The sequence below is a fragment of the Microcaecilia unicolor genome, chromosome 2 (genome assembly GCF_901765095.1).
Source record: "Microcaecilia unicolor chromosome 2, aMicUni1.1, whole genome shotgun sequence".
Taxonomy (NCBI): domain Eukaryota; kingdom Metazoa; phylum Chordata; class Amphibia; order Gymnophiona; family Siphonopidae; genus Microcaecilia; species Microcaecilia unicolor.
This window is the reverse complement of record NC_044032.1, coordinates 446,206,423-446,220,794: the sequence shown is the minus strand read 5'-3', so window position 1 is coordinate 446,220,794 and position 14,372 is coordinate 446,206,423. Positions and strand designations below refer to the sequence as shown.

The following is a 14,372-nucleotide window of genomic DNA, read 5'->3' as shown; positions in this document are numbered from 1 at the left end:
CCCCACAGTTTCCCAACAATGTCAGGCTCAATGTGGCTTAAAATGCACCACAGAGGCAGGCGCCAGTGTAGTAAAATGAAACTAATACAGCAAACCTACAAGAGATAATGGGGAAGAATAGGAATGGATGGAGATAGATGGCAAATTGTGAGGGAAGAGGGAAGGGGGATATGTCCAAATGTCTTTAGGTCGGTGTGTTTCCAGCAGTGGAGTCACTGGGAGAAGCCCGTAGGGTAGGCACTTCTGAATAGCATGGTCTTCAGTGATTTAGAATAGCAAAAACGTTTGCTGGAGCTTTCCAGCGCGTCCAACTGCGCATGCACCGAGTGCCTCGCTCGCTGTGCGGCCACGCTCCTCAGTTACTTTTTTTCTGTGTGAGGAGCGGCAGCTAATGTACCTGGCTCTGCTTTGTCGTCCAGGAGAGCCTCGGTGCCTTTTTTGCGCCTTTTTTCACTTTAATTTTGTTCTTTTCTGTTGTTAAAAAAAGAAAAAAACCCCAGTTCCTTTACCGTCTTCGTTTTCTCGGCCCACGTATATGTTTTCTTTTATTTTAGTCGCGGCTGTTCTTAGACCTGCTTGGTCAGGTTTTTCCCTTTCTTTTTGGTGCACTTCTTTCAGCACCATCGGGTTCTTTGATTTCGCTAGGGCAGTCTTCCCTTCCATGTCATCGAAAACTCCCAGTGGCTTCAAGCGGTGTTCTCGGTGCAACCAAACCATCTCAGGTACTGATACCCATTCGTGGTGTATTCAGTGCCTTGGGCCCGACCATAGCCAGGCCCGTTGTACCCTTTGTCTTCGTATGAAGAAAAGGACTGAACTGGCTCGAGAATCCCAGAGAGAGAAACTTTTTGGGGCTTAGTCCGGTCCTTCGACATCGGCATTGATTTCGGTACCGAGGTCGGCGACGTCAGCATCGAGGGACGCATTGACATCGAGAGTGGAAGTAGGCATGGCTGCTGAGAGGCCACGGCACACTGGAAGTAGTGAGGCATCGAGTGGGTCTCTGCCTGTCTCAAGGCCTCCTGATATGGAGGCCCTCTGGGAATGGCCATCGTAGGACCCGACCCTGAGGTGACATGGGGATTCGACGTTGTCCTCGTCTGCACCGAGGAGCCTCAGTGAGGTGCATCGAGCAAAGGCGAAGAAGCACCGACACCGTTCTCCCTTGACGCATGGTGCTGGGAGCTCCGGGGTGCTGAGGGAATCGACAACTGAGAAGCATTGGCGCCGGGAGGACCACTCCCCCTCCATACAGGAGGTGCCGACGTGTCAGTCTCTCAGCAGCCCGGTTTCTGCTCCTGAGCCCCTGGCAGCTCTGTCACCGACTGTACTGGCCCCGCAGCCTCTTCCGATGGTGGCACTCGACGAGCGCATCCGGGCCTTGCTTCCAGAACTTCTGCATCGGCGTCAGGGGTACTTGCGCCTACCTTGCCGTCTTCTGCAGCTGTGTCTGGCCCTCCATCTGTGGTGAGGTCCCCGAGCTCGGTGCTGCTTGCGCTATTCTAAATGCTGGTTCCTGGGCTGGCTTGGATCACTGACCCAACTGTGTGTCACGTCTGTGGTCGTGACCCCTCTCAGACTTTACCTTATTTCTTGGGGTCAGCTTCTGAGCTGGCTTCTGTCTGTCCTTTCTGAGTTAGTTCTGTCTCTGTGTGCTGGCTGCTTCCAGCATGGCTCTAATTACTCCGCTATACTGCACCTGTGTGTGTTGCCTGAGTTAGCTCTGCCTCTGTGTGCTGGCTGCTTCCAGCTTGGCTCTGATTGCTTCTCTGTGCTGCACCTGGGTATGCTGAGTCTCTCTATGCTTCAGTATGCTTCCTGCCTGCTTCTTGGTTTGTGCTCCTCTCGCCCTCGGGTGGCCAGAACCGGTGGCTGCCATAGACTGCCTTGCTGTCCCTACCTGTTCCAGACTTTAGCCCGGTCCGGTTCTTCCAGGCTGCCAGACTTGTCTCTCTTGTTTGTGCCTGAACAGCACCCATAGCTGCCTAGAGATTGCTGCAGCTGAGCCTCAGGTGTTGATGGGCTTTATTAATCACCTAGAGACTTCTGTTTTTGCCTTTGCATCGTCTAAGGTCCCTGGTATGTTAGAGTGCTCTGTGCACTTCTGCCTAGTCCAGTTCTAGTCTGAGTTTCTTGCTTGTGTCTAGTTAGCTTGTGTATAGCTTATTCTAGTTAGCTTGTGTGTAGCTTATTCTAGTTAGTCTGTGTGTAGCTAGTTTTGGTTCTATTGTTTTTCCTAGTCTTGTCTCTGGTCTGTATTCCTGTCTTGGGTTTCTTTCTTAGTGGCTGCTTGGCAGCTTTCAGTATTGCTTTGCTTCCTGCCTGTATTTCTAAGCTACTGGAGCTTCAGCCATAGTCCTGTTCTCTGCCTGTATTTCTCAGCTACTGGAGCTCCAGACATCACCCTGCTCCCTGTCTGTATTTCTAGCTACTGGAGCTTCAGCCATAGTCCTGTTCTCTGCCTGTATTTGTAAGCTACTGGAGCTTCAGCCATAGCTCTGCTTTCTGTCCGTGTTGGTCAGCTATTAGCACTGCTGCCTAGTTCTTGTCTAGGTGCCTGGGGGCACCCCTATCTTGATTCCAGCCCTGTCTGCTTTCTACCTAGTGAGGTATTTGGTTGAGGGTCCTTGTCTAGTATTCTGTCTAGCCTCCCTTGGGAATTCCAGACCCCGTGTGTTTCCTATTGGTGTCCAGTTCCTGCCCTGTCCTGAAAGCCCTGCCGGCCACCTGCACCCAGGGGCTCAACTCCTGGGGAATTGTGGTCAAGCGCAGGTGAAGTCTAGCTGTTCCTGCTCTGTCTGTTCCAGCTTGTCTGCCTCTGCTGCAACTCCAGTCCGGGGTTCCAGTTCTGTTTTGCCGTGTCCCTGGTTTGGAGGTGATCTTGCCTGCCACTGCCACTCCACGGTAGTGGTCCAAGGGCTCACAAATCCAGTGTTTCCGTGAGAAGCCTAACACTGTGAGAATAATCAGCCTCCTGTCCTCAGAGAATACCTGCTACATAATATGGATAAAACAGGATCTAGTGAGAAAAAATTTCTTTCTTATTATATACCAAATATTGAGTGGGCCCTCCAGCCCCAAAGGCACTCACCTCATACAGCCCAGAAACTTGGTCTTAGGTAGCCAGGGTATCGCTCTCAATGGTACCGGGTTTAGCCATTTCTGCTCCATTTGGACCCACACCCTCTTTGAGCTAACCACCCATTCTGCTAGAATACGAAATTGTGAAGCCTGATAATGTAACAAGAAATCAGATATTGCCATGCCTCCTAGCTTTTTAGGATGACACATTGCCTGAGCTCAAACTCTCAAAGGGCGCTTGTTCCAGATATAGTGGAAAACCCTTTTTTGAGCCATTTAAAAAACAAAACAAAACGTGGTATTTGAAGGGTCAAGGCCATGAACAGATATAATAATTTGGGTAGTAGCATCATTTTAACACCATTAATTCGTCCCAGCCGTGAAATATTAAGACCTTCCCATCTGTCCAGATCTCGAAATAATGTCTCCTATTTCCTGGAAGATTGGCTTTATAAAGTTCCTGCACTTTAGGGGTCAACTCTACTTCCAGATATTTAATGCTCTGAGAAGCCCACCTGTTGAGTTATCGCTTTTTCAACTTTGAGACTACATTCTTTTTAAGAATAATATTTAAGATTTCAGATTTCGACATATTTATCTTAAACCCAGAAAGAGCACTGTAGTGCCATAGCTCCTTTTCCAAATGAATGAGAGATTGCTCTGGGTCAGTCAATGTGAGCAGAATATCATCTGCAAAGAGCTGTACTTTATACTCATCTCCTTCCCAATGGAGTCCCCTTATGGTGATGTGTAAGTGACATTTTGCGTTGCATGTAGTGGAACTTGGTGGTACAAGGATGAAGGTGGTACCCCTTGTGCTGGGGATCCTCTGGTTTTGCTAGGGGTTTGGATGTTGAAAATGCTGAATCCTCATATAACATATCCTTGTGCTTTCTCTGTAATTCCGCTCCCTGTGTATTGTTCCCAGTTGTCCCTTGTTCTTCCTCTGTTCTGACATGTAGGATGTTATCTATCGGTATTGTCTGAAGCTTTAGAAGCCTCAGAACTTGGGTTAGTTATTCAGTTGGGCTAGATTTCCTAAGCAGGCTTCATGTTTATCTCCAGATGTTTGACTTTTTATAAGACTTTATTTGACAATCCAGTTTAAACATATCTATAAGGACAAAATCCAAGTCTGTTAATCATGTTGGACATTTATGCTCTATCAATTATCTTACAGAACTTAATGTAACATTTGTATAAACCTTTTTTTTACCTAAAATGTCATCCACATTATAGCATATAGCAATTAAAAAAAGTATATATGACAATATAAAATTATCAGGAATTTTAACTGGTCAAATACATCTCAATGGATCTGTTAAAAGAGTTAGAATTACTTGAGTCAAGGTGGGTCCAGAACTTCCACTGTAATTCAGTACGATCTGAGATGTTGATATTCATTCATAAGAATTGCCTCCAACTCCTAAAAAGCAGCCTACTTGTCAGCTTGGCTGTTAATTTTTCTATAGTAGAGTTTCTCTGGTTCTTTCTATCCAGTTATCTAGACTTCTGGTGCTAATATTTTTCCAGTGGGTCGCAGTACAATGTTCAGCTGCCACTGGAAGATTCCCACCAGACTACTTTTTTCTTCCATGTCTGACTTTAATGCCTCTTCTGTCTCTTAGGATGTGTTGGATATGTGCAGCACTTTTGTCTCCCAAGTCCGTCATAAAGTGGATAAGAAGCCAAAAGTGGAGAAGAAAGACAGAGCTACAAAATCAGAGGGAAAAGAGCCAGTGAAAAAAGTTGTAGAGGTGATAACATATGGGTAGATGCATGTTTTTACTGAGGGTTGATGGCTAGTAGAATTAAGTGATGTCTTAGTGTGTTAGAGAAGAAATTAAGGACTGGGTTCTGATTAGGCTGCCATCAATTTTGGAGATTGTACATGTGTGTGAGTTTGTTTTATTTCTCTTACTCTTTCCTTTATTTTTTTCTTATACAGGTCTAAGAATTTCTCGTACTTAATCCACGTATAGGGGCATTTTTGAAAGAAACATCCAAGTTGCGATTTAGATGTCTTTGCGAAATGTCCAAATCCAGGGGCAGGGAAAACCGTATTTTAGAAAAAAGATGGACGTCCATCTTTCGTTTCGAAAATACCGTCAGAGATGTCCCTACACATGGACATTTCTGACTTTCGGCGATTTTCGAAACCAAAGACGTCCATGTCAAAAACGTCTTAATGCAATCCATTTAGACGTGGGAGGAGCCAGAATTTGTAGTGCACTGGTCCCCCTAGGGGGCACTGCAGTGGACGTCTTAAAATGCTCCCAGGAACATAGCTCCCTTACCTTGTGTGCTGAGCCCCCCAAAACCTACTACCCCCAACTGTACACCACTACCATAGCCCTTACGGGTGAAGGGGGGGCATCTATATATGGGTACAGTGGGTTTGTGGTGGGTTTTAGAGAGCTCGCTGTTTCCTCCACTAATGTAACAGGTTGGGGGGGGGGTATGGGCCTGGGTCTGCCTGCCTGAAGTGCACTGCAGTACCCACTAAAACTGCTCCTGGGACTTGCATGCACTGCCATGGACCTGAGTATGACATCTGAGGCTGCACGACATATTTTTAAAGATGTTTTTTGAGGGTGGGAGGGGGTTAATGACCACTGGGGGAGTAACAGGAGGTCATCCCCGATTCTCTCCGGTGGTCATCTGGTCATTTCGGGCACCTTTTTCTGCCTTATTCGTAATAAAAACACGTCCGGGTGAAAACGTCCAAGTGTTCGTCAGGGACGTCCTTGCTTTTTTTGATTATGGGTCAAGGACGTTCAAGTGTTAGGCACACCCAAGTCCAGCCTCTGACACACCCCCTTGAAATTTGGATGTCCTTGCGACGTCCAAAATCGGGTTTCGATTATACCGATTTGGACGTCTCTGGGAGAAGGACGTCCATCTTCTGATGTATGTCGAAAGATGGATGTCCTCTTTCGAAAATGAGCCCAATAGTGCCTTGTAAATCTACATCTTTCATATTCAGCTGTCTAAAACTACAATTCAAACTGCATCAAAGTGTTTTTTCACCGATGTACATAGCATACTTTTCACTTGAAACATGAAGGTGCAGTTTATAGAAATGTTCAAAAAGTAAGAATAAGAAAGCAAAGAGTCTTGCTTGCATAATTCTTCACACCCCCTTACTCGGCACATTGTGAAAGTCTCTTCTACAGTATTAAGTCATAGGTTGTTTAGGATAAGAGTCTACCAACTTTGCATAGTGGGATGGCTCAGGTTTTTTTTCCCCATTTTTCTTAGCAGAATAGTTCTTTTTTTTTTTTTGTCTCAATAAATATTTTATTTTCAGAATAAAACAACTTGCACGAATACTCTTCAAAAAGGAAAAGGAGGTAATAACAAACATCTTTCACCACCTCCAAATGCTGAAAACCACAGTGATGAGACCCTTCCCCCTTGGCATCCTTGATAAAACTGATACAACAATATCCCATACTGGTTTATGTCTATTTGGATGACATTTTGTTGGTAGATTTTACCTCCCCAGACAATGTGGATTAATCTCCATTAAATGAGTGTTTATTAGCTATAGTTGATTGGCTTAAAGTACGTAGTTTGATTCTAAATGTTGAGAAAACAAATTTGTTGGTTAACGGGCCATTTAGTTGGGCCATTGAAGATGCTTGATTTTTTTGAAGATCAAGTGAAGTTTTGTGACTTCATTCAGATACTTAGTAATTATTTTAGATTCTGCTTTGTTTTTTGAGGATCAGATATCCCGGGTGGTGCATATGGGGCTTGTTTTTGTTCTATGAATGCTCTGGGTGGCGAGGTCATATTTTGATACTGATAATTTGCATACCTTTTTTCACTCTTTTGTCATATCCAGATTGGATTATGGAAATATAATCTACTTGGGATTGCCTAGATATCTTTGTAGGAAATTTAAGGACAGTGCAGAATGCATCTGTGACTTTTTTTTTTTTTTGTGAGGGGGGGGGGGGGGGAACTGGTTAGGGAACATATTACTCCACTTTATTTGCAGTATCATTGGCTGCCATTTGAATATAGAGTTTTGTATAAGATGTTGATTATTGTAAGAAGATATTAAACGAAGGTAGTCCTCCATATTTGGTGCCAATGGTTAGCACATATGTGCCAGGGAGAAGCCTGAGATCCAGAACCTCCTCTTTATTGGCCTTCCCTGGTAACTCGAGGACCCGATTAACAGTTACTAGGGATTGTGCCTTTTTTGGTGTAGTCCCACTTTATAGAATCAGCTCCCTTTGGAGCTGAGAGAGAGGGTTTTGTGGGGAGTAGTGGCTTCTAAGGTATCCATAGCTCATTGGGTTAAGGAAACCATCACACATTCTTAAAAGTTGACAAGTGGCGCCAGCCCTTAAAGCACATTCCATGAGGCGCATGGCTGCCTCATGGGTGAAGTGTTGTCTGATTGTGCCGCAGGATATCTGCCAGGCCACTGTGTGGTCCTCTCCATTCATTCACAAAGCATTATCGAATTGATGTGTAAGTGAATCAGAATATGGCCTTTGGAGTGGAGATGTTGGCCTTAAACTTACTACCTTGGTACTCCCCAAGTGTCTGGACTGGTCTGGAGAGCTGACAAGGAAGGAACAATTAGGGCTTACCTGTTAGTTTTCTTTCTTTTAGGCTCTTTAGACTGGTCCAGAATTTACCCTTTGTTCGTCGGAGGTTGTGGAAGTTCATAGTTCAGTGAAGATAGATTGCAGAGTATTATGTTGATTTAGCTAGTCATTAGTATGTATCTCTTTTGGTTAATCTTGGTTTGTTGCTAAGGTTGTTCACACATGTGGGGGTGTTGGGGGGGGCACAGAGCAAAAGAAGGCAGAGCCCAACTTGTAAGACTGTAGTGCAGCTATTTTGTGGGGACGTAGTTTCCTTTGACCTTCTGCTGTGTTAGTGATAACTCCAAGCTTCTAGACTGGTCTGGAGAGTCTAAAGCAAAGAAAATTAGTAGGTAAGCCCTAATTTTTCTTTTTGTGCCCTTAACAAATGCCTAATTGGCTGAAAAATAAACACCTATTTGTTTTTATTTAACTTTTCTTTTATTCCACCTATCAGGGTTCAGAGTGGATTACAAGTATAACACGAACAACCACACCAAACAGCACAATGGACAAACATGAAAAAATAAGAAACAGTTAAAAAAAGAAAAAAAAAAAGAAGATAAAACAGCATTTAAATTAAAAACGTTTAAACTTTTTTTTCCAAAATTTCAAGAAGCCTTCAGTACTGCAAATGTACGCTTCCCTCCCCCCCCCCCCAATTCAAAAACTGAGAAAATTTCCACAACCCCAGCTGCTTCCACCGCTTAAAGCCCCCTGCCACCCCAGGAGGAAGTCCCTATGATACAGGAGTGGTATCAGAAAATATTAAATTGCCTAACAGGCCCAAATCTTCTGCTACTCTGCCAAGACATACTTTAGGAATGAGTTGATTATCTTGCATTCTTTGATCACCTCAGCTAAGACCCAGGGAAGATACTTTAGAGCAGTGCTTCTGAACCCATTCCTTGGGGCACACCTAGTCAGTCGAGCTTTCAGGATATCCACAATGATTATGCATGAGAAAAATTTGCATGTAGTATCTCAGTTTTTCAAATTTCTCTCAAACATATTCATTGTGGATTTCCTGAAAACCCAACTGGCTGGATATGCCCCGAGGAGTGGGTTTAGAAGCACTACTGGACAACCCACTTCCATATTATCTGAGTATAATATTTTCTGGCTCCACTGCTGATCAGTCATATAGATGGCAAACTTGATCAGCTAAATAATATGAGGTCATATTTGGGAACACCCAGTACCTGACTGACCCACATCAGTTTACCAGATGCTCAAGGAGGCTGCTGCTTCCAAATTGGAATACTTTTTCTGAATCCTCTTGAATATTAACCGAGGTACATGAATTGGAAGTGATTGAAATGGTACAGCAAATGTGGGAGGACATTAATTTGTATCATCGCTATATACCCCACCCATGAGATATCCTCCCCCTGCTATTTCCTCGTCTTTTATTACCTGGTCTACCAATGGTGGGTAGTTCTCTTGATACAGCTCCTTGGGGTCAGCTGCACTTCTTTTATATAGAGTCTGTGTCTCTGACTGGTCATTAGATTGGAGGAAATGAGTCCTAAGATTAGAGTGTTATTGTTGCACATTATTATTAGGGGCTGATTCACTGAGGCACGGTAACTCATACCATCATTAAAGCAAGTTGATAAATTGGCCTTATTAAAATGAATGTATTATTAATTGGGCTGGTTTACGAACCCATGGAGGAAGAGTCCATAGTTTGCTATTGAGACATAATATGGGGAAGCAACTGCTTGCCCCAGGATTGGTAGCATGGAATGTTGCTACTAATTGGGTTTCTGCCAGGTACTTGTGACCTGGCTTGACCACTGTTTGGAATCAGGATGCTAGGCTAGATGGACCTTTGGAGTGACCCAGTATGGTTACTCTTATGTTCTTATATAGCAATAGGTTAATGTGCTTTAGTGAATCGGCCCTTAAAAGTAAGTCTTTACTGCTGAGATGTGAGGGAGGATTGAGGGGATTCTCATGGTGTGGGTGATTTTAGTAGTTTGGGACATTATTTTGAAGGAGGTTCTCATATGATGGCTATTTTGGAGCCAGAAAGACAGTGCTTGTGGTTTGGGAGTCTTGCGGGTTGGAGGTCATAGTTCCTGGGATGCAGTGTCACTTGAAATAGGAGTAAGGCTTCTAGGGTTCAGTTCTTATTGAACTGGTTTGTTTGTTTTGCAGAATATACCGGAAACTAACCTGTTAAACCGCAGTATGGCATTAGCAGGTAACTATGCTAGAAAGGTGTGAGCTAAATCCAAAATTCTAAATCTTTCTCTTCCCACCTTTGACTCTTGGTTGCTTTTGCTGGGTTTGATTGATTTCCTTTTCATTCTTCTATGCTGGTGACATTTTGAGTGTTTAGGGCATGGGGTTCATGTAGACCCCAAAGTGGCATATAACTTGTTTAAGTAATTGTGACAGCAGTGAAACAGGTGGTGGTGATATATGCTGCTCCACCTATACTGGGAAACCTATTTTTTTTTTATTCTACTTTTCTTTCTCCTGTCTTCTAGGTTTAGGAAATGAGATGGCTAAGTTCCAGCGTTATAAAGAAGCAGTCCCTTTTTTTACAGAAGCAATAAAATTAAATCCTAGGGAGTACAGGTAAGAGATTTGCTATGTCATTGATACTCTTGTGGGACAGATTTAATAATACTACTTCCTTTTCATAAACTAAACCAGTCCAGAAGATGGAAACAGGGATATATGAGCTGTGAGCTCTGTCCCTTAAGAGACACAGTGCAGCACCAGCTCACCTCACCTCACCAGTATTCTCTGTTTTCCAGCAGATGATGATGAAGTGGACTGATCTGGTGGAGAGCTCTGGGCCTAGTTGATTCTTTTTGATTGGAAGGAACTTCATGGTCCTACCAGGAGTTGCTTTCCTCAGGAAAACATGGAGAAGTCTAGGTCCCTCCCCTGTTCAAGCAGACATCCTTATTTTACTTTATTTTCTTTGGCTTCTCTGATTTAGCTTCTCTTCTTCAATTTTGTCTTAATTTCTTATTTATTCTTAAAAGAAAAATAAAGTCCTCAACCCTGTTCGTCTTTCATCACAAGTTTGAGCAATACAGCTGGTTATTTTCAGGCAGCTGAATGGAATTCCCAGGTTGCCTCCTTAGTGTTGCTGGGACAGGCATCAAGCAGAGCTCCTTTTTTTAAACTGCAGTAGTCTTTTGGGGCAGCACCAGGAGCGGCATGAACATTGGGAAGCTTTGGCAATTTTCTGCAGTTTCTGGCGGAGGTAAAACCCAGTTCCCTTTTGTGTTTTGGTGGTTGGTTTGATAGGGAGCTATGAAGCGGAGAACTTCAGTTTTACAGGAGGAATTCGGCAGTTTGCAGTTAGTCAGCTGGTGGTCTCTCTCTAGCTGATGGAAGTGCTGTCTGAGCAGGTTAAACAACGTCCCCATTGTGGCAGTTCTTGCAATTTGACAAGGCAGCGTGGGGCTTGCTGACAGAACTTGGGCCAGGCTGTTTAATGAACTTCAGAATTGCCTACCTTCCTCTCAGGCTCAGTTGGCTTCTCAAAAACACATGGTAAAGTTCGCCATGTTGGCTTACCAAGATTATGAACCTCAACTCTCGCTCTCTTCTGCAGGTTTGGGCCTTCTTGTATCTTCATTCTGTCAGGAAGTCTCCTTGCAGGATCTCCCAAGAACTTCTCTGCATGTTTCAGATCCTTTAGTACAAAGAGGGTTTTTCTTCTGAGCTTGTTCTTCTGATCCATAAAGCCAGAGTTTAATTATGCGTTGGGTGAATCTTAGTCATTGAGGTCTGGTATAGGTTCCGAATCTTATTCTGGAGCTAGTCTACTGGTCAACAGCTTAGCTAGAATAGACCCTTTAGAGGCTAATGTTACCATTGGGGAAGAAGATGACCCGACTGTGGTCCATCCCTTCCATAAAGATGAGCTAGTAGGTATGATTACTGAAATGTTGGAGAACCTGAATGTCTTGGAACCAAAGCATAAGAATTGCAGGATACTAATGATCCTGTTTTGAAGGAAATCCATAAGCCTACAAAAGCCTTCCCAGTAGAACTCTTTATTCACTATCATTTTGGTGGAGTGGGATACTCCAGAAGTACTATGTGTAAGCTAGGACTATGGGTTAGCTTTACCCTCTGGTCCCAGAGGAGAAAGAGAAGCTAAGATTGCCAGAGGTAGATGCATTGGTGATTGCAATGACTAAGAAAACAACTGTTCCATTAGGAGTGGCCCTCAAGGATATTCAAGATTTCAGCCTCGAGATTTTAATGAAGCAAAGTTTTTCAAGTGGCCATCTATAGTGCCTATATGGCAAGAGCATGGTACCACTGTACTCAAAGAGCAGAAGAGAACTTGGAGGATGGGAATTTTCACCCCAGAGAAGGTCTTCACATAGGGGCAGGCCTGTCTTAAGTGGTGGATGCTCTCTACCAACTTCAAAATATCAAAACATTTCCACTATATCTTTCTTGAGATGCGGCGACCAGAATTGGACACAATACTCAAGGTGCGGTCGCACCATGGAACGATACAACGGCATTGTAGCATCCTCAAACCTGTTTTCTACACCTTTCCTAATAATACCCAACATTCTATTCGCTTTCCTAGCCGCAGCAGCACACTGAGCAGAAGGTTTCAGTGTATTATCGACGACGACACCCAGATCCCTTTCTTGGTCCGTAACTCCTTATGTGGAACCTTGCATGACGTAGCTATAATTCGGGTTCTTTTTTCCCACATGCATCACCTTGCACTTGCTCATATTAAACGTCATCTGCCATTTAGCCGCCCCGTCTCCCAGTCTCGTAAGGTCCTTCTGTAATTTTTCACAATCCTGTCGCGAGTTTGAATAACTTTGTGTCATCAGCAAATTTAATTACCTCGCTAGTTACTCCCATCTCTAAATCATTTATAAATATATTAAAGAGCAGCGGTCCTAGCACTGACCCTTGAGGAACCCCACTATACCCTTCTCCATTGTGAATACTGCCCATTTACTGTAACCTCATTCTCTGTTTCTTATCCTTCAACCAGTTTTTAATCCACAATAGGACATTACCTCCTATCCCATGACCCTCCAATTTCCTCCGTAGCCTTTCATGAGGCACCTTGTCAAACGCCTTTTGAAAATCCAGATACACAATATCAATCGGCACCCCTTTGTCCACATGTTTGTTTACTCCTTCAAAGAATAAAAGTAAATTGGTCAGGCAAGATTTCCCCACACTAAAGCCGTGCTGACTTGGTCTCAGTAATCCATGTCCTCGGATGTGCAGCATTTGCATAACATATAACCAATGGGAAAATTCTGTCATCTTGAATAACAGGACCCATCCATATAAATTAAGAGGCAGATGGCGCCAGCCTAGTAATGTGTCAGATGTATGATGGAGCAAAAGGTCAACAGTAATATGGTAAAGTTGAGAGGTGTGCATAGTTAATTGTATTCCTAAATACCTGAAAGAGTTTTCCGCCCACTGAAGAGGAAACTCCCCCTGCTACCTGGCTCTAACAATAGGCTGTGATGCCAACGCCAGTGACTTACTAAAATTTAATTTGAATTTAATTTATTTTTTTTACATTTGTACCCCGCGCTTTCCCACTCATGGCAGGCTCAATGCGGCAGGCAATGGAGGGTTAAGTGACTTGCCCAGAGTCACAAGGAGCTGCCTGTGCCGGGAATCGAACTCAGTTCCCCAGGACCAAAGTCCATCACCCTAACCACTAGGCCACTCCTCCAGAATAATCTTCATCATAGTCCATAAAAGTCTTTAGCAAAGTTGTTAGCGATTCTTGAGGGCTTGTAATATGTACCAAAAGGTCATCTGCAAAGGCCGAGATCTTAAAAATAGAGTTTCCGATGGGGACTCCCTTAATCTCTGGATGTATCTTGATATTTCTGATCAAGGCATCTAAAGTAAGGACAAAAAGAAGAGGTGAGAGGGGACAGCCCTGCTGTGTACCTCTATGCAACTGAAAAGGTGATGACAAAATGCTTTTTACCATAATCAAAGCCTGGGGATTTGTATACAATAATTTTACCACATCTGCAAAAAAAAAAAAAAACCCAAAAACCGTGGATACCATAAGAGTCCAAGACTGAGACTAGAAAATCCCAGGACACCTTCTTTGCATCAAAACTAGTGAGCAGAGAAGGCCAACGATTTCTCTGGACAACCTCCAGGGAAGCCAGTATGGCCCTAATATTTTGAACGGCCGTGTGGCCCCACACGAAACCTGCCTGGGACACATCAACCAAAGAATGAAGTATTTGGGCCAACCTATTCGCCAGCACTTTCGCAAACAGCTGTGCTTCAAAATTTAAAAGAGAAATTGGACAGTAGGGGGACGAGTCCAGAGGGTCCTTCCCAGGCTTCAATAACACTACCATCTGGGCCATCTGGAGGGAACTCAGGATTTGTTTAGTAGCCATCATTTCCCTGTACGTGAGTTCCAATGATGGCCCCACAGCCTCCAGCATAAGCTTGTAAAACTCTACCCGAAACCCATCAGGGCCAGAGCCTTACCTAGTTTACAGGATTTAAGTGCTATTTGAATTTCATCCAGAGTAATAGGACTATTAAGAATCTCCCTTTGAGAAGGACTAACTTTTGGTAGGTCTAGATTGTTTAAGTATAGCGAATCGGGTAGCGGACTAGCCCTCAGGTCCCCATATAGTGTTTCATAATATTGCCTGAAAATGTTGTTGATGG

The 14,372-nt window shown here is 43.8% G+C and overlaps 1 protein-coding gene across 1 annotated transcript in view; it reads left to right on the top strand.

Moving 5' to 3' along the window:
• Positions 1 to 14,372, top strand: part of TTC31 (tetratricopeptide repeat domain 31) — a 188,098-nt gene that overhangs the window by 100,107 nt on the left and 73,619 nt on the right. Inside the window, exons 8-10 of the mRNA XM_030190890.1 lie at positions 4,710 to 4,838; positions 9,852 to 9,897; positions 10,187 to 10,277. Of these exons, the coding sequence (XP_030046750.1) occupies positions 4,710 to 4,838; positions 9,852 to 9,897; positions 10,187 to 10,277 (266 nt within the window). The remainder of the gene's footprint in view (positions 1 to 4,709; positions 4,839 to 9,851; positions 9,898 to 10,186; positions 10,278 to 14,372) is intronic.